At 40.5% G+C, this 19,502-nt stretch overlaps 2 protein-coding genes across 9 annotated transcripts in view; one reads left to right on the plus strand and one right to left on the minus strand.

Moving 5' to 3' along the window:
- The window catches only part of RPRD2 (regulation of nuclear pre-mRNA domain containing 2), a 90,970-nt gene extending 73,730 nt beyond the window's left edge, over positions 1–17,240 (minus strand). For 4 of the 6 annotated variants that reach the window (XM_077842429.1, XM_077842428.1, XM_077842431.1 and 1 more), the window contains exon 1: positions 15,985–17,239. In XM_077842429.1, coding sequence (XP_077698555.1) covers positions 15,985–16,189 — 205 coding nt within the window. In that variant the 5' untranslated portion in view covers positions 16,190–17,239. Of the gene's footprint in view, positions 1–15,984 lie in introns of all 6 variants that reach the window. The other 2 variants (XM_077842433.1, XM_077842432.1) reach the window with 1 other exon arrangement.
- The window catches only part of LOC144280412 (uncharacterized), a 204,584-nt gene that overhangs the window by 7,847 nt on the left and 177,235 nt on the right, over positions 1–19,502 (plus strand). The window lies entirely within an intron of this gene.

Consider the following 19,502-nt stretch of genomic DNA (forward strand, 5'->3'; position numbering starts at 1 on the left):
TCTACAACTCCCAAGTCTGCAACTCTAGTTCAAATCTCCCCCCCCCCAAATACAGTAAAGTGGTTATGAACATCTTTCTTGAGTCAGAACCAGTTTCAAAGCCCAGCCCCATTTCCAACTGAATAACCCATTCTTTTTTTTTTTTTTTAGATTTTATTTATTTATTCATGAGACACACAGAGAGAGGCAGAAACACAGGCAGAGGGAGAAGCGTTGTGGGACTCGATCCCATGACCCTGGGATCACGACCCAAGCCAAAGGCAGACACTCAACCATTGAGCCACCCAGGTGCCTGTGTGTGACCCATTCTAAACAGTGCTTTCCTCATACACAATGGAATAACAATCGTACCTATCCATTCAAAGGTTGTCAAGATTACATGACATAATACACATAGAATTTCTAGGACAGCATCAAGCCCATAACTATCAATAAATATTAGCCAATACTAGGATTATAAGCACCATTTATATGGCTAATTATCTACCAAACAACTCTTCTCAGATGCTCTCCAAACATTCCCAAATCCATATACTCAAGCCTACTTTTATTATCTATCTCTTCCTCCCAAATTCCCTGCCATCCAAGACAGAATCCACAGACTCTGTCTTCCAAGCTTTCCTCTTATCCCCAACATCCAGCTGGTCAGCCAGTTCTATCAAATTCCACATTTTAAATACCTTTTAGATCTTTTCTGCCTTCCCCATTACTGCTATACTAATTCGAATCTTGGTCATTTGTTGGATTTTATAATGGACTCCTGACATTTTTCCCGAAATATATTATTTATTTTTAGTAACTATAATCAGCTTCAGGTATTACAGTTTACTGTGCTATTTTAAATCCCAAAATACAACACTTTTTGTTGGCATTATACAAAAGCAGCTCCATTCATCTTCCTTGGTTATCTTTCCCTCACCTACTCATCCATCACCACCCCTCTCACTTTCACCACAAACTCATTACCCTATTTACTACCTAGCTCAGAAACTCCCTGGGCTCAGTCCCCTCCACTCTTCACACCCGCCCCCCCACTTATAGGGTGAGTCTGCATCTCAGGGCAAGAACCCAAAGGAAAGATCCTTGGGGAAAGAAAGGATTTAGATCTCCACTAGGTTAATGTTTCCAAAGTTGGTTAAGAAAAAAATTAAAACTTCAGCAATTTTGAACTACTGAACAGAGACAGATGGTTCTGAAAGCACTAGTCAGGGTAATTAAACATGGCAAAAAGGTGCTTAAGTCCAATCTAGCCACCTATATCACACAGGGCAATTATAAAGGTGACTCAGGCAAAAAGACCAAAGTCAAAGGAAGCAGCAAAGCCAGGAGCTGCTAATGATTTATATTAGAAGATTATCTATATTTAATATAGTATAAATTTATATTTTACTTTATGTTTTAATGATAATATTAAAAATATGAACTATATTAAATCTCTGGCTTCACGGATTTGATTTCAATTTTTATTTTTATTTATTTACTCATAATAGACACAGAGAGAGTCAGGCAGAGACACAGGCAGAGAGAGAAGCAGGCTCCATGCAGGGAGCCCCAAGCGGGACTCGATCCTGGGTCTCCAAGATCATGCCCTGGGCTGAAGGTGGCACTAAACCGCTGAGCCACCCAGGCTGCCCTAGAAAAACTTTCTTTTTTTATTATTATTTTTATTTTTTTTAGAAAAAACTTTCTTAACAAAGTTTCCCAAAATGTGTTCCATGGAATACTAATCACGTGAGATGGTTAAAGAAGAAAGATTCCATGGTCAAGTAAGTTTGGAAAATGCTGAATATCTTTATCCCCTGCCTCTTGGAAATTCATAAAGCACCTTATTAACTGCACTAACACTCAGCAGCATGAAACAAGGTTTAACATGATAGTTCCTAAACTCTGATACTGACATGTAAATATCACTTTTGGGGAAATGCTACAGTTTGTAAAAAGTACAAATTCAGGGATGCCTGGATGGCTCAGCAGTTGAGCATCTGCCTTTGGCTCAGGGTGTGATCCCAGAGTCCCAGGATCAAGTTCTGCATCAGGCTTCCTGTATGGAGCCTGCTTCTCCCTCTGCCTCCTGTGTTTGTCTCTCCCTCTGTGTGTCTCTCATGAATAAATAAAATCTTTTTTTTTAAATAAAATCTTAAAAAAAAAAAGTACAAATTCATACTCTTATTTCTGTTCACTGTCATGTTTTATTTTCTCTGTATCTTTTCTTTTCTTTTCTTTTTTTTTTTTTTTAGGATTTTATTTATTTATTCATGAGAGACAGAGAGAGAGAGAGGAGAGGCAGGGACTTAAATAGAGGGAGAAGGAGGTTCCCGGCAGGGAGCCCGATGCAGGACTTCCAGGATCACGCCATGGGCCAAAGGCAGGCGCTAAACTGCTGAGCCACCCAGGGATTCCCTGAAATACATAAAATCTTAAAAAACACTAAAAAAAAAAAGGTAATTATGTGAGGTGATATGTTAACTAACCTTACTGTGGTAATTATTTTGCAATACATTTGTGTGTCAAATATCACAATATATACCTTAAACTTACACAATGTTATACATCAAATATATCTCAATGAAATTGGAAAAAAATAAGCACAATGCTGTTCGGAAACCATTACACCATATATAACATACTGCCTATGGAACACTACAAAATACCAATAAACTTGGAAAGAAGTGGGAAGCAATCTAGCACGATGGTGGAGTATACACTCTGGAGCCAGACTGCTTAGATTTGCGGGCTCCTGGGTGGCACAGGTGGTTAAGCATCCAACTCTTGGTTTCAGCTCAGTTTGTGATCCCAGGGTTGTGGGATGGAGCCTCATGATGGGCTCCACACTCAGTGAAGCATCTGGGTAGGTCTCTCTCTCTCTCTGCTCCTCCCCCAACCCTACACCATGCCTACTTACTCTCTCTCAAATAAATTAAAAAAAAAAAAAAAAGATTTGGGGCCGCCTGGGTGGCTTAGTGAGTGAAGCATCCAACTCTTGATTTTGGCTTAGGTCATGATCTCAGGGTTGTGAGATTGATCCCTATGTGGGGCTCTGCACAGAACATGGAGTGTGCTTATGTTTTCCCTCTCTCGCTCTGCTCCTATTCACTCCTTAAAGAAAAAAAAAGGGGGATGCCTGGGTGCCTCAGCGGTTGAGCGCCTCCCTTCAGCCCAGGACGTAATGCTGGAGTCCCAGGATCAAGTCCCGCATTGGGCTCCCTGCGTGGAGCCTGCTTCTCCCTCTGCCTGTGTCTCTGCCTCTCACACTCTGTTTCTCATGAATAAATAAATAAAAATCTTAAAAAAAAAAAAAGTCTGCTTAGATTTGAATCCTAGCTCTACTGTTTACCATCCTTGTACCTTCAATTTATTTTCCCTCACTAAGATATGAAATATTTCACTTATCATTTATATTATTTTGCCTGTCATCAGTGTAGTTAATTGTACACTTACACAGTAATAAAAATTACACAGTACCTACCTCATGAGTTTTTATACTGAAGGAGATCACATAAGAACTTGATATATGTAGGCCACTTCTTTTAAGATTTTATTTTTAAGTAATCTCTACACCCAAAATAGGACTTGAACCCACAACCCTGAGATCTCAAGAGTTGCACATTCTAGTGTACCATTGTTAGCTATCATTAAATTTATTAGTGACATTTGTGAAGTTGACTATATAAATGACTGGAAATTAAATAAAGAATGTTGCTAAATAATAACAAAGTACTTGTAAGTAACTCAGGCTTTGAATCCACTGCATTTCTTTTTTCTCTCACTTTAACCTTCTGCCTATATAAAACAAACAAATGAAAATTAGCCTTACAGCTTAGCTACTCTGAAATCAGGTACGGTTTCCTTTTCCTTTTTTTTTCTTAAGATTTTATTTATTTATTCATGAGAGACACACACAGAAAGAGAGAGAGAGAGAGAGGTAGAGACACAGGCAGAGGGAGAAGCAGGCTCCATGTAGAGAGCGGGATGGGGCACTCGATCCCAGGACTCCAGGATCACGCCCTGGGCCAAAGGCAGACGCTAAACCGCTGAGCCACCCCGGGATCCCTGGTTTCCTTTTTCTATGCAATAAATGTTCTGACAATTTCCTCAAATAACCAATTAACTTTCCTCAATTTGTAAAATATTAAAGTGGGCGCCTGGGTGGCTCAGTGGTTGAATGTCTGCCTTTGGTTCAAGTCATGATCCCAGGGTGCTGCGATCAAGTCCCCCATCAAGCTCCCCAAGGGAAGCCTGCCTCTCCCTCTGCCTGTGTCTCTCCATGTCTCACTGATGAATAAAAAAATAAAATCTTTTTAAAAAAATAGATAAAATAAAATTTTTAAGTAGGGACAATTCATATCTTGCAAAGCTGATGTCAAGATTATAGGTAATACCTATGACAACTTCACCTCAACCAAAAAGTGATACTCCCTTCTAAAATGTTACAGCATATAAAAACCTCATACTATCAGACTTCCCAGAACCAGTTATTTTTGTTCAATTCCTAAGTTACTAAGAATTAAGTTCCTTATAATTCCAATACAGAGTTTTCCACAGAGCAAGCACACAGTATTTCTAACTTCATTTTCTAAATCCTCTGTATTTGGACATAGGAACACACTATAAAAGAAACCTTAATAATTCAAATAATGACTGCCCCCTGGACACAGAGATCATCATTTTAAAATAACGCATTATGCTACAATTTTTAAATTAACCTGATGGTAAAGGGAACACAAAAACAGTACAGGGTCCATTCTGGTATTTTTAAAATAAAAACTGGTGGTTGCTAACCCAGCCAGAGGAGCATACGACTCTTGATCTTGGGGTCGTGAGTTTGAGTCCCACATAGGGTGTAGAGATTAAATAAACTCAAATAAATAAATATTTTTTCAAAATGGTAAGCTCTAATTTCTAACATTAAAAGGTCTTTTCTGGGACGCCTGGGTGGCTCAACAGTCGAGTGTCTGCCTTTGGCTCAGGGTGTGATCCTGGGATCCTAGGATCGAGTCCCTCATCAGGCTCCCTGGGAGGAGCCTGCTTCTCCCTCTGCCTATGTCTCTGCCTTCTCTCTGTCTCTCATGAATAAATAAATAAAAATTTTAAAAAATAAAAAAATAAAAGATCTCCCTGTAACAGTGCTACTAAAGGGTAATAAAGAAACACACTGTCTTTGCTAGTGGGTACCAAAGAACTATAGAGTCAAAGTGAAACTAACCACTAGAGAGTGAAGGAGGAAGAGAGGAGGGAAAGATAAAGGCCACAAACAAAATAAACCTAGCACACTGAACACTTTCTTTCATCAAAGACGCTCTATTTCAATGTTTGTAAGAATCAAAATTCATTTTTTAAAAAACTGTCTTATCTTAGAAAAACTTTCATGTTCCAAAGTATAGATGGGATTGTTGCCTTTTTCCAAAAAGAGTAACTAGGTTCTACTGCTTTCTCTACAAGATGTGCATTCCTCCAGTGTTCTATAATTAAAATCTGTGGGAGCAGTGGGATCTGAAAGCACTACAGAACACCAACTATTTCTTGTTTCCTTGACAAATGGATGAGAAACTCAGTCTAGCTGGTTTGTATAACACTATTAAGTTCCTGAGTAATTTTTACTAGAGTCTCTGAACTTCTTCTAGACATTAAAAAACCTCTTATATCCTTACTTCTCAGATAGTTGAAATATATTTTTTAAGATTTTATTTTATTTTATTTTTTTAAGATTTTATTTATTTATTCATGAGAGATACAAAGAGAGAGAGAGGCAGAGGGAGAAGCAGGCTCCTCTCAGGGAGCCCAATGAGGGACTCGATCCTAGGATCCCCAGATCACACCCTGAGCCAAAGGCGTCTCAACCATTGAGCCACCCAGACACCTCAGACAGCTGAAAATTTTTTTTTTATTAAAGATTTTATACAGAGAGAGAAAGAGAGAGAGAGAGAGGCAGAGGGAGAAGCAGGCTCCATGCAGGGAGCCGGACGTCGACTCGATCTGGGGATTCCAGGATCACACCCTGGGCAGAAGGCAGGCGCTTAAACTGCTGAGCCACCCAGGCTGCCCAGATAGTTGAAATTTTAAAACAAATATAACTAATTGACAAAAGCTTAGGAGAAAAACTAATTTGGATGCATCTATTATTTATTAGTTTATGAAAAGCAGGAAGCCAATCACTAAAAATAAAATCAGTAACCCTCCACTCCCTAAGAAATTGTACACATACAGGGGTGCTTAGGTGGCTCAGCTGGTTATACATCTGACTTCAGCCCAGGTCAAGATCTCAGGGTCCTGAAATCTAGCCCCAAGACCCTCTGTGGGGAGTCACCTCCCTCTCCCTCAGCACCCCTTCCCCAACTCATGCTCTCTAATAATTAAAATTTTTAAAAAATTATACACATATACACACTTACCCTTTCTTTGCAGACAAAACAGTAATTTTGGTGTGACCTATTTGAGCAAATATTAATTAGCATTTTTCCACTGCCAATGAAATTTTCCTTTCCGTAACAAAGAATAATTTGAAGTTTGTCAATATTGTTTCACACTTTTAGTTAAAGGAATGTTTACTTGCTACATAATTTAACATTTAGCTTACTATGGAATATATAACAAAATTATGTTATATACAAGGCTTCAAACCCACCTAGGGCCACGTTTGTATCATCACCCTTCTGCAGTTGAGAGACAACCCAGCTAAATGAAGAATATAATGACTGATTATAAAGTATCATAATCCAAGTAAAAAAAGCTCATTTAGTACATACCATTGCAATAATTATATGTCATAATTAGGTAGTTCATGTTTTCAAACACTGTCAGGAAACATGGAAAATATAATCTACATCTCTATGAATTTAGGGCAATAGAATGAAGAAGAAGTGATCTTAGCATCCAAAGGACAGAGAGAGAACCAGTTATGCAATAATTTTATAGTTGGTAATTATGATACAGCTACTGCCTAACTAATCCATAAGTGCTTTTTAGCCTAAACCAAGAGTAGAAACATTCAAGAGCTCAAAATAGATTTATTACTTCTTTGGGGAACTAAAATAAGGTTTACCTTAAACCTCAAAAAGAATCTAAGCCAAGAACACATTAGACTAAATAAGCAGAAAGAGGGATCTGAAATACTGAATGCTCTAAATCCTTCTCTCCGGACCTCTTCTCTATCTACACGTATTACTCTATCTATACTTAATTCTGATGTAGATCTCTTCTAGCCCTGCGGCTCCAAAGACAACCTATACATTAAACACACACACTGTGGTGACTGTTGCCTAATTCTGTGAATATACTACAACTGAATTGTACACTTTACATGAATGAATTTTATATTTGTGAATTATATCTCAATGAAGATATTTTAAAACATAGGCAATCCAAACCAATTCAAAACTAAATTTCTGGGCAGCCCGGGTGGCCCAGCGGTTTAGCACCGCCCTCGGCCTGGGGTGTGATCCTGGAGACCCAGGATCGAGTCCTGCATCGGGCTCCCTGCATGGAGCCTGCTTCTCCCTCTGCCTGTGTCTCTGCCCCGCCGCCCTGTCATGAATAAGTAAATAAAATCTTAAAAAAAAAAAAAAAAAGGACTAAATTTCTGATCTTCTTACCAAAATCTGTTCTACTTACAGCCTTCCTCATATTAATAAATATCAACTCTTTCTAGCCAGGCAAAAAAAAAAACAAAAAACAGTCATTCTGGATTACTTCCCTCTTACCTGATGTTTAATCCATCTAGAAATCTGATTAGATCTACATTCAAAATAGATCCAGAATTAAATCACTTACACAGGCCACAACCTGGTCCAAACCACTAACATCTTACTCCTGGATTACTACAACAGATACCTAACTGGTTACTACAACAGACACCTAATCGGTATCCCTGTTTCTGCAACAATCGGAATGACCTTTTAAAAACATAAATCATGGGGGGTGCCTACTTGGCTCAGTTGGTAGAGCATGAGACTCTTGATCTCAGGGACATGAGTTCAAGCCCCACAGAGGGCCTAGAGCTCACTTAAAAATATTTATCAGTTCATATCACTCCTTTGCTCAAATAGCTCCCCATCTCACTCAGAATGAAAGCCAAAGTCCTTAAAATACCTATAAAACATTGTGATGTGCCCCTTCTTCCACTATCACCCACCATAATCTGAGTTCATCTGCTAAACTACTCCTTTTTCACCACAAAAGCTTTCTTGCTCTTCCTTAAACTCCCCAGGCACATCTCAGGACCTTTGTATTTTTCTGTTCTTTTGTGTTAGAACATTCTCTCCTCACACTCTCATTATCTATATTGCTTAATACCTCATCTGTCTGCACAAATATCACTTTCCGAGTGAGGCCTTCTCTTAACCACCTAATTTAAAACTGCAAACTCCTATAACGCTCTGTATTTTCCTATCCTGCTTTATACTTCTCTACAGTACTTCTAATATTTTTACTTTCTAATATATTTTACCTATTTATCTTGTTTATTGTCTCCCCTTATTGGAATATAAGCTCCAAAAGGGCAAACATATTTCTCCATTTTGTTCACATGCTGTATCCCCAGTGCTTAGTACAACAGGTATTCAACAAATATTCGTAAAAGAACTGAATATAAGCCCGGGACTTATAAGTAAAATTCATCTTGATACTCAGAGTTAGACTTCGTATCTAGTCCCCCTGTATTACTCGTTCATATACATATGACATGTAATTAAAAAGCTTTACACCAGGCACCTGGGTGGCCCAGTTATTAAGCATCTGCTTTCAGCTCCATATCATGATCCTGGAGTTCCGAGATTGAACCCTACACCAAGCCCCCACCAAGCCTGCATCAGGCTCCCTGCTCAGGAGGGAGTCGGCTTCTCCCTCTACTCCTCACGCCTCTCATGCTCTTGCTCCCTCAAATAAATAAACAAACAAATAAGATATTTTAAAAAATAAAAAGCTTTATGCCTATGACAATGTTGTTATATATTCTAAATATCTAGCCTACATACCTGCTACAAAGGTCGGATTACAAAGAAAATAAACAGTTAACTATGCCAGCTGCTTTTAGGCTTTTGCATTTGTTTTCTGTTTTTAGGCTTTTGGATCACAGCATAGAAACTCACAACTATTACCCTGTGACTTATTAGGTAGATACAGATATTACTAAGTAGGAAACCTAATATACTCAGTATCTGGCACTTGAGATATTGCTTTTTATTTATTTTTTTGTAAAGATTTTACTTATTTGTTTGTTTATTTATTTATTTTTATTCATGAGAGACCGGGGGGGGGGGGGGTGGGCAGAAACACAGGCAGAGGGAGAAGCAGGCTCCATGTAGGGAGCCCAATCTGGGACTCTATCCCGGATCTCCAGGATCACGCCCTGGGCTGAAGGTGGCGCTAAACCGCTGAGACACCCAGGCTGCTTATTTTTTTTTTTTTTTTTTTTTAATATTTTACTTATTTATTTGACAGCACAAGCAGAGGGTGCAGCAGGCAGAGGGAGAGGGAGATGCAGGCTCCCCACTGATCAGGGAGCCCGATACAAGGCTTGATCCCAGGACCCTGAGATCATGACCTGAGCAGAAGGCAGATCTTAACCGACTAAGTCACCAAGGTGCCTCAAGATACTGCTTTTATTGTTGGAGGTCCATATCTGTGGTTGACCTCTGTTGTTGTTTTTAAAGATTTTATTTATTTATTTAAGAAAGAGAGAGAGCACTAGCCGGGGAGAGGAAAAGGGAGGAGAAAACTCCCTGCTCAGCAGGGAGCCCTGTGCAGGGCTGGACACCAGGACCCCGAGATCATGACTTGATCCCAGGGCAGATGCTTAACCGACCAACTGAGCCACCCAGGCATCCTGGCCTCTGCTGTTTGAAGAAAAAAAAAAAGTAATAAAAATTCTAAAATCTGTGCCCCCCCAAAAAAAACAGTAAATAAAGAAGTAACTACATTTCAGAAACCAAAGCAGCAGAAATGGCCCCAGACCCTCAGATTTGTGGAATATCAAATAAACAAAAGCAGACCACACTCCCCACTTATCGGTATTACGCTTCAAATTTTTTTGTCAAGAAAACCCTTTTATGGGGTACCTGGCTTGCTCAGTCTGTATACTGTGTGTCTCTTGATCTTGGGGTCATGAGTTCAAGCCCCACTTTGAGTGTACAGATTACTTCAAGAAAAAAAAAAAAAAAAGAGAGAGTGAGAGACACCTGGGTGACTCAATAGTTGAACATCTGCCTTTGGCTCAGGTCGTGACCCCAGGGTCCTGGGACCGAGTTCCACATGGTGCTCCCCGCAAGGAGCCTTCTTCTTCCTCTGCCTATGTCTCTGCCTCTCTCTCTGTGTCTCTCATGAATAAATAAATAAAATCTTAAAAAAGAAAGAAAGAAACTACTTTTATTATTTAATCCAAATGCACCTCACATTTAGAAATTTTTATCTAGTAATCAGGTTTCATAGCTAACAAGTTTTCAAGCAAAAACAAAAATGCCTATCAGAACTCAAAATTCACACAAGATAATCAGCTGTGCCACAGAAAACAAAAACAAAACACCCACAAAGATTTAAAATCTCAACATTCTGGTTAATCTATATGGCCTTCTCTTAAATAAATGAGCAAGTAGTCAAGAGTTCTCTACGTGGTATGAAATATTTTGTGAATCAGAATGGCTGTATAATATAGTGGCTATACACACTCTAAATCCAGAATTCCTGGATTGAATCCTAGCTCTATCATGTAATAGTTCTGTAACCACTGGCAAATTAATCAATCTCTTAGCGTCCCTGTTTTCTTATCTGTAAAATGCGGATCATAACACCTACACTTCAAAGAGCTGTGAAGACTAAAATTAATTAGTATGTATTAAATACTTTGAAAGGTGCCTGGCACATAGGAACCACTGGATAGAAGTTAGCTATAAAATTATCACCATCTTCAGGGTCTATCTAAGGATCCCTGAGGCCCAAACTGAGAAACCACTGTCATAAATTAAAAAAATGGTAACACACTTCGTAAACTTTCTGCAACAATTTAATCCTGTAAAAAGATAATTTTTTTTTTTGCTAGACTATTTCTATATAACAATTTCTTTTGCGGGATGGGCAGGCCAGGTGGCTCAGTGGTTTAGCACCGCTTTTGGCCCAGGGCCTGATCCTGGAGACCCGGGATCAGGCCCTGGCCCACGTCAGGCTCCCAGCATGGAGCCTGCTTCTCCCTCTGCCTGTGTCTCTGCCTCTCTCTCTCTCTCTCTCTTTCTCTTTCTCTCTCATGAATAAATAAATAAAATCTTAAAAAAAAAAAAAAAAAACAGACTGTACTGAGAGTTCCTTCAAGTGAGGGGGAGGGGGAGGGTAAGGGGAGTAGAAGAAAAAAAGATTGGTCATTAAGGTGATAACTACTAAAATAGGATACTCAACAGAAGGTCAAGGTTGGGGTGTAAATACTTAAAGTTTGTATCAAAAATAACTGAAGGGACTTAACAGATTTTTAGCTCTACAAATTATACTACTCTCCTATATCTCCATTTTCTTCAAAAACTCACTTAAATTCTCATAACACCTTCTAAAACAAACCAACTCATTCAAGGGTTAGAAGACATGGAAATTTAACGAACACAGTAATTTCGATTTTGTCCTACTAGTTCTTCAGAGCACTTGCTAATTCATTACAGAGTCTGGTCCAATCCATCTGCCCCTAACTGGGAATTTCCAGCACTATACCCAAAACAAAGTTCTGCTGTAATTATTCTGGATACTCAGGATTTTAAGACAATCTTTATCTGTATTATCACTGTCATTATAATAAATACTCTGAATGTTTTTTATATGTTACGACCTATTTTCATTTTTTTTTAAGATTGTATTTATTCATGAGAGACACAGATTGAGAGTTAGAGACATAGGCAGAGGGAGAAGCAGGCTCCCCATGGAGCAGGGAGCCTGAAGTGGGATTCAATCCCAGGACCCGGAGATCATGACCTAAGCCAAAGGCAGACGCTCAACCACAGAGCCACCCAGGCACCCCTCACCCAGGTATTAAATGAAGGAACTAAGGTCTAAATATAGGTCTAATTCTTATGTCTGCATTTTTCTACATTGATTCCTATTTCACATTTTAAAATGAGAAATAAATGAAGTAAATGAAACGAAAATCTGGTCAACTGCACATCAAGTCCAAAAACAGCCATATCTAGAAAACAAATAAACAAAAACAAAACAAAAAGAACCATATCTTGAACCTGACAACCATAATTAACATTTCTTTCACTGAATTACAAACATTTCTTTCTGATAAACAGAAATTAAAACAATGCAAGTTCTTGATTAATACACAAAATTATGCTGACAAGTATTTATTGACTGCTTACATTGTGTTAAACATTGTTCTAGTTGCTTGAGGATATAGCAGCAAAGAAGACCTAGCTCTGTAATCTGGTGGGGAAAAGATAAACAAAAAAAATATAAACAAATAAACAAGTAATTTCATATACTGAAAATAATGTGAAGTGACGGAAACCAAGTGCAGGGACCACCTGGAATAAGGTTAAATAAGAGAAGGGCCTTTCTGAAGGTAATACACAAGCTTGCATCTAAATGATGCAAAAACAGAACTGGAAGAAGTCTGAGAGGTAGTAGGCAGGGCAGGTGGTGTGGGAACTTGTAAACCACAGTAAAAGAAGTTTAGATCTTGGGACACCTAGGTGGCTCAGCGGTTGAGCGCCTCCCTTCAGCCCAGGGCAAGATCCTGGAGTCCTGGGATCAAGTCCCACATCAGGCTCCCTGCATGGAGCCTGCTTCTCCCTCTGCCTGTGTCTCTGCCTCTTTCTCTCTCTCTCTCTCTCTCTGTGTCTCTATGAATAAATAAATAAATAAAATCTTTAAACAAATAAAAAATAAACACAATTCCTAAGTAATGGATGCCAGAACAAAAAAGAGAGGCAAAGTGACATCAGGAAAACGACAAAGTCTGGGACCGTCAGAGAGACCTCCTTCACAAACTTGCCTAAAGCTGACTTAGAAACCAAACTCAAACTAAAATAATCCCAACTGTAAAGAAATATGAAACTAAATGAGGCTTAATGCATAAACTATTTTCACTGTGCCCTTCATCACTCTCCTGAAATTTTATCTCAAAAGGCTTTATTTACCCTGAGATAGATGTTCATTAAATGTAAAGACAAAATGACTACAAATAACTCTTAACAGTTTAGGAAGTTCTATTCCACTAAGGAAAAAAAAGAATCAAGTTTTTAGAAAGCCTAATGCATTTACCTATACAAATTATATATAATGCACTTCAAAATGAAGTATTATCTAACTACAGCAATCACTTTTTCACTCAAGATATCAATACAAGGGAAATAAGCTCAGGCAAGATATCAACAATAGTAGAGGCAGAAAACTTCTGGCTCATCTCTTACTGCTAACTAGAAAAAAACTCTAATTGTCATATGAAATCCCACAAGACAGGTACAGGGACCAACTCAGTCTTGCAAATGATGTAACCATACAGTTAAAGCACCAGAACTCAAAGGTAGGAAACATTAAATGTTTGTATAATTTAGTACTAATGTTTTAAAAAAAAGAGAGAGAGAGAGAGAGCATGTTCTCAGACTCACAGGAGCATTTGCTACCACTAGTGTGTCAAGCACATTAAAGAACAATCTTTTCTTTTTTTTTAATCTTGAAACCATGATTACAAAGTTAAATGTGGTCACTGTCATCTGATATGGTGGAGTCAAATCCTAACTTCACCCTTTTTCTGTGTAACCTTAAACAATTTACCTAACATTTCTGGGCCTTAGTTTCCTCACCTGTAAATCAATGATTTAAAAAATCTACCTCTGGGGGCGCCTGGGTGGCTCAGTCGTTGAACATCTACCTTGGGCTCAGGTCCTGATCCCAGTGTCCTGGGATTGAGTCCCGCATCAGGCTCCCCTCCCCATAGGGAGCCTGCTTCTCCCTCTGCCTATCTCTCTATGTCTCTCATGAATAAAGAAATAAAATCTTAAAAAATAATTTAAAAAAATAAAAATTAAAAATCTACCTCTGGTGCCTGGGTTGCTCAGATGGTTAAGTGGCTGCCTTCAGCTCAGGTCAGGATCCCAGTATCCTGGGATGGAGCCCCATGGGGGGGAGGGGAGGAGAGTCTGCTTGAAATTCTCTCTCTTGCCCCCCCCCATACCTCTTCCACTAGTGCTCTCACTCAAATCAATAAAATCTTTAGGGATCCCTGGGTGGCGCAGCGGTTTAGCGCCTGCCTTCAGCCCAGGGCATGATCCTGGAGTCCTGGGATCGAATCCCACATCGGGCTACCTGCATGGAGCCTGTTTCCCCCTCTGCATGTGTCTCTGCCTCTCTCTCTCTCTCATGAATAAATAAATAAAATCTTTAAAAAAAATAATAAAATAAAATAATAAAATAATATAATAATAATAAAATAAAATCTTTAAAGATAAAAAATTTAAAAATCTACCTCTTAGAGTTATTTTAAAATATAATGAAATAGATATATTGTAAATGGCAATACACATAACAGATACTTAATATGTGAGCCTTTAATGACTGTTACCGTATTTTATATTGTATGTTCTTTTCCTTTTTTTAAAAAAAGGAGAAGTAGGCTCCTCGCAGGGAGCCCGATGCGGGACTAGATCCCGGGACTCCAGGATCACGCTCTGGGCTGATGGGAGGGGCTCAACCGCTGAGCCACCCAGGCTGCCTATATTGTATGTTCTAATTTTGCTTCTTGGAAAGTAAATATAGGTAATCTTGTCTTGGTCCTACAATCTTTTCAGCATATATTCAAAGTGGCACAAAACATCTCCACCAATAATAACTTTATATACACAAATAGTTTGAAGATTGGGGCCTATGATTTTGTAAGTTTTATCCATCTGTTCCCCAAGACGTAAACACAAATCAAAACATTACAAAGACAATGGTAGAAGTGGAATAAGAAGAGTAACTGGATGATGGGTCTCACTGGTAACATGCCATAGGCAAGAAGCAACAAAAGACCTTAAAGTCAAATAGATATATATGGATTTAGGGTTAACCCCTCTTCTCAGCAGGAAACAACAATGATTTTTCCAACACTTACTGCAAAGAGATTTGAAATGTTTTGGAAACAATCCCTGCTTCCTGACAGTTTACTATACCTCCTTTCTGTAGTAAAGAAGCAAAGTGGAAAAAAATCTCTGATGGATACAAAAAAGCAGTAACTTGGGGGGGGGGGGGGGAGTACTATACAGTCAAAAAGCCCATTTCCTGATTTCCTGTTTTACCTCTGAAGGCAAACCCATTTCTTTAAAAAGGTATTTCAAGTGACTGAAAAGTAGCTGGACATGTTTTCATTTTAAGGTACTAATGATGATACCGACTACAGTTATTTCTGGCCAGTATCAAGAAGCCCGTATTTATTTGATTGCAGCAAACTCAGGTACAAGGAAACCTCCCAGGTGGTCGGCTCAGTTCTAAGTAGAGCTCCTGTTACTTCGTAACATTCATCCAAGTAAGGCCCTTCCTATAACACCACGAGTTTTAGGTCAGCGTAAAACAGAGCGGTCCAAAATATTCCAACCAAGTGAGTGGCTCTGCTATTGCTTGAACCATAGCTTGTCCATCATCAAGAAAACCAGAAATTAGCACGTCAAGGCCTCTGTGAAATAAACGGACGCGATAATTTCCGCGAAGGTTCACTAAAGAGAACAGCACCTTAAAAGGCTCTGAAATGAAATAATACCTAAATTTCTAAAGATCTGGGCCCAACGGCCCAAGGTCACACACACCAAGTCAGTTAAGTAGCTGATAAAAAAAAAATTCAAGAAACGATGAGCCTCCTGCAGCTCAGGACAACCCTACCTAGGAATGGAGTCTGGGTTTGGGAACACTCGCGTCAAAGCTTTAATGTGAACAAGGCCAACCGAATGCAGTGGCTCCGAGGGAAAACCCCAGGCGTTTCGGGAAGGATTTCCTCCCATTTCCCCAGTCTCCCCTTCCCTAGTCACCCCCGACACTCACATCTCCGGAGCCACTTCATCCAATGGTAGACGATAGTAGTGTGGTGTTTCTTGTTCTCTATACACCAGGACGACAAGCCTTGAATAGATTCCATGGTGTTAGTTACCGACTGGAATTTTCGATCCAACGAGGACTCCAGAGCCCCTGCCGAAGAGGCCGACGAGGAGGAGGCCTTACTGCTGCCTCCGCCGCCGCCGGCCGCCATCTTCCCGGTTTGCACAAGCGCTGCTGCTCCTCTGGCGGCGGCGGCGGCGGCGGCGGCGGCGGGGCGGCGGCGGCGGCGGGAGCGGGAGCCGGAGCGGGCAAAACAATCACTGCGAGTGCGTGAAAGCCGCAGGTGGGGAGGGAGGTCAGGGGGTGGGGAGGGTACACGCGCTAGGCTCTTCTGGAGGTAGGTCGGGAGGACCAGCTGCTGGGCACGCTGGTGACTCCTACACGCTGTAAGGAGGGGCTGCGGGCATCGAAGGTTTATCAGAATTGTTCAAGGGGTTGTGTTTAAACCAGTCAATAATCACGGAAGAATTGCGCAGAAAACAGATCCTGCAAAGCCTTTCAAAACGCCTGGCCCCGAAACTAATGGTTTTACACTCTTCAGGTCTCAAAGCTAAGGCTCGTCCCCACTCCTATCGCCACACTCCTGTAAGGGTAGGCGTTAATACCTTAAATTTAATACTATCCGATTGCCCCTTCAGTTGCAGAATCTTTCTCCTTTAGGTCCTCTAGCACAGAAAAGGCCCAAGGCTACCTAGTCAGGATTTTTTTTTTTGCAACGCAATAGCAGCAAAGGGACAGCAACAGTATCGCGCACGCGCTGCTTCGCCCCGCCTCCCCGCTTCCTTCACAACCTAGAAAGCAGAGGAGGCGTGATGGCGGGGCGGCCTGGCCAATCAAAGGACAAGAACGAGAAGCGCGCGCAGAAGGCTGCAAGTCCCAAGGACCAAGGAGGCGCTACGATTATTTGTGCGCCTGCGCAGCAGACCGGCGTGTAGCGGGCTAGGAGGAAAAACCGGAGGAAGGGTGAGGGAATTGGTCAAACTTAGGAGAGGTTGGGGGAGGGGCTTCACCGCTCTGTCCTGCCCTTAACTTCCTAGCGAGGTCCCCCTCTTGGGGCTGTCCAGCTCCCACAACAGGCCGGGAAATTCCCACCGCTCAGAGGTTACTGTTACTTTCTGGTAGCTGCCGCCGCCGCCGCTAACTCCTTGGGGCACCGACGCGCGACAAAGTGGCTGGCAGCCATCTTGCAGTGTCTCAAAAGGTGCGCATGCGCCAGCTCCAGTGAGCCGTTCACTACGCAGACTCCCAGACCAAACAATATTTTACACTCCCCTTGGACGATACCATTCATAGCCAGTAGGTTCTTTAGATGTGGTAAGAGGAAGTAAGTGAAGCGAAAAATTTCCTAGCAAAATTTTCGAGACGAGGAAAGAATAAAAAGCAAGATGTGATCTCACCTTCGCCGGTCACTATGGCATAATACATTATAGTTTACAAGAGTCCTGGCTATTCTATTGATAGGCACAACCTGGATGAACAATTCCATCGTATCTGCCTATGTAAATCCTCTGGACAGATTTGGAGGCTCATGTGTTCCACTGAGCACATGCAATTATTTAAGTCTTTTACCTCTCCCCGATGGATTCATCGCTTCTTGAGGCAAGGAACATGTTTTGTGAAGCTCATCTCTAGTATTCATTCATTCATTCATTCATTCAGATAAAAGTTCTTGAATGTTTTGTGTCAAGTACAGTTCTAGACATTGGTAAGTATAACAGCAAAACAAAAATCTCCCTGTGGTGCTTAGTTGCAGGAGGCCATAAGCAAATATGTATCAGGAAGTAACAAGTTCTATGAAGAATTCTGAAGCAGTGTAAGGAAGAGAGAGGATATTGTGTGTGTGAGCCTATATGGGAAGGGAAATGGTTTGGTGATCCAGCAAGGCTTCTGGAAGGAAATGACAATATCTGAACGCTGAGAATAAGATAACCAACCAGGTATGGGGAAGGGAGAGAAGAAGGAACAGCAGCTGGCAGAAGGAACAGCCAAGGGCAAAGGGCTTAAAACTATATCTTGACATATTTGAGGAAGAAAAAGGAGACTAGTGTGCCTGGGAAAGAGTAAGAAGGGGCACAAGTAGCAGAATATGAGGTCTGAGGTGAAGAGGGAGAGTTCGTGTAAGACCTTGCAGGCCACTGTAAGGATTTTGGCTTTTAAGTTGGAGATGGGGAGACCCTTTAAGCAGTGGAGTTTTAAGAAAAGTAACAACGCGGGGATCGGATCCCTGGGTGGCTCAGCGGTTGAGTGTCTGCCTGCAGCCCAGGATATGGTCCTGGAGTCCCGGGATCGAGTCCCACATTGGGGTCCCTGCATGGAGTGCATGGAGCCTGCTTCTCCCTCTGCCTGTGTCTCTGCCTGTCTCTGTGTCTTTCATGAATAAATAAATAAAATCTTTTTAAAAAGAGAGAAGTTACAAGGCCGTGTAATTTTTTAACTGGTTGCAATGTTGAAAACAGATTTAAGAGCCACCAGTCAAGGAGGCTATTGGAATAATCCAGACAAGGAAATGATGGATTGTACAAAAGTGGTAGCAAAAAGATAATGAGAAATGGTGTCAGATCCTGGATATATTTTGAAGGTAGAGAGTCGAAAGAATTGCTCATGGGGACACCTAGGTGGCTCAGCGATCAAAGTGTCTGCCTTTGGCTCGAGGCCTGATCCTGGGGTCTTAGGATGGAGTCCCAGGATCGAGTCCGCATCAGGCTCCCTGCGTAGAGCCTGCTTCTCCCTCTGCCTGTGTCTGTCTCTCATTAAAAAATAAATAAAAATCTTTTTAAAAATTGCTCATAGATTTAAGATTATGAGAAAAACAAATTGAGTCAAGTATGATACCAGGGTTTGTGACCTGAGCCATTAGAACAGGGGTTTCTCAGCCTTTTTTCATTATTGTTATCCCTAAAGTTCTTTTTTAGATGTTTTTTCCTAATCTTGCAGCCTACAGTGAATTTAAATGCCACAGATACACTGTTTATCTGTTTATGTGCTCTATGTTTTAGTCCATGCAAAGATAAGAAGTACTAAAATCTTTAGGGTGCCTTGGCTGGCTCAGTTGGAAGAGCGTGCAACTCTTTATCTTACGTTTGGGCCCCATGTTGAGTGTAGAGATTACTTAAATGAATACTTTTATACTAATATTAATATCTAATACTAATACTAATATCTTTCAGTTAAAAATTAAAAATTTTATGGGATGCCTGGGTGGCTCAGCAGTTGAGCACCTGCCTTTGGCGCAGGGCGTGATACTGGAGTCCCGGGATCGAGTCCCACATCGGGCTCCCTGCATGGAGCCTGCTTCTCCCTCTGCCTATGTTTCTGCCTCTCTGTGTCTCTCATGAATAAATAAAATCTTTTAAAAAATAAAAAAGTTTAAAGATATTAATATTTAAAATCTTTATAACTGCATTTGCTGAGTAAACTTTTTTTTTTAATATTTTATTTATTTGTTTGTTTACAAGAGACACAGA

The sequence above is a fragment of the Canis aureus genome, chromosome 12 (genome assembly GCF_053574225.1).
Source record: "Canis aureus isolate CA01 chromosome 12, VMU_Caureus_v.1.0, whole genome shotgun sequence".
Classification (NCBI taxonomy): Eukaryota; Metazoa; Chordata; class Mammalia; order Carnivora; family Canidae; genus Canis; species Canis aureus.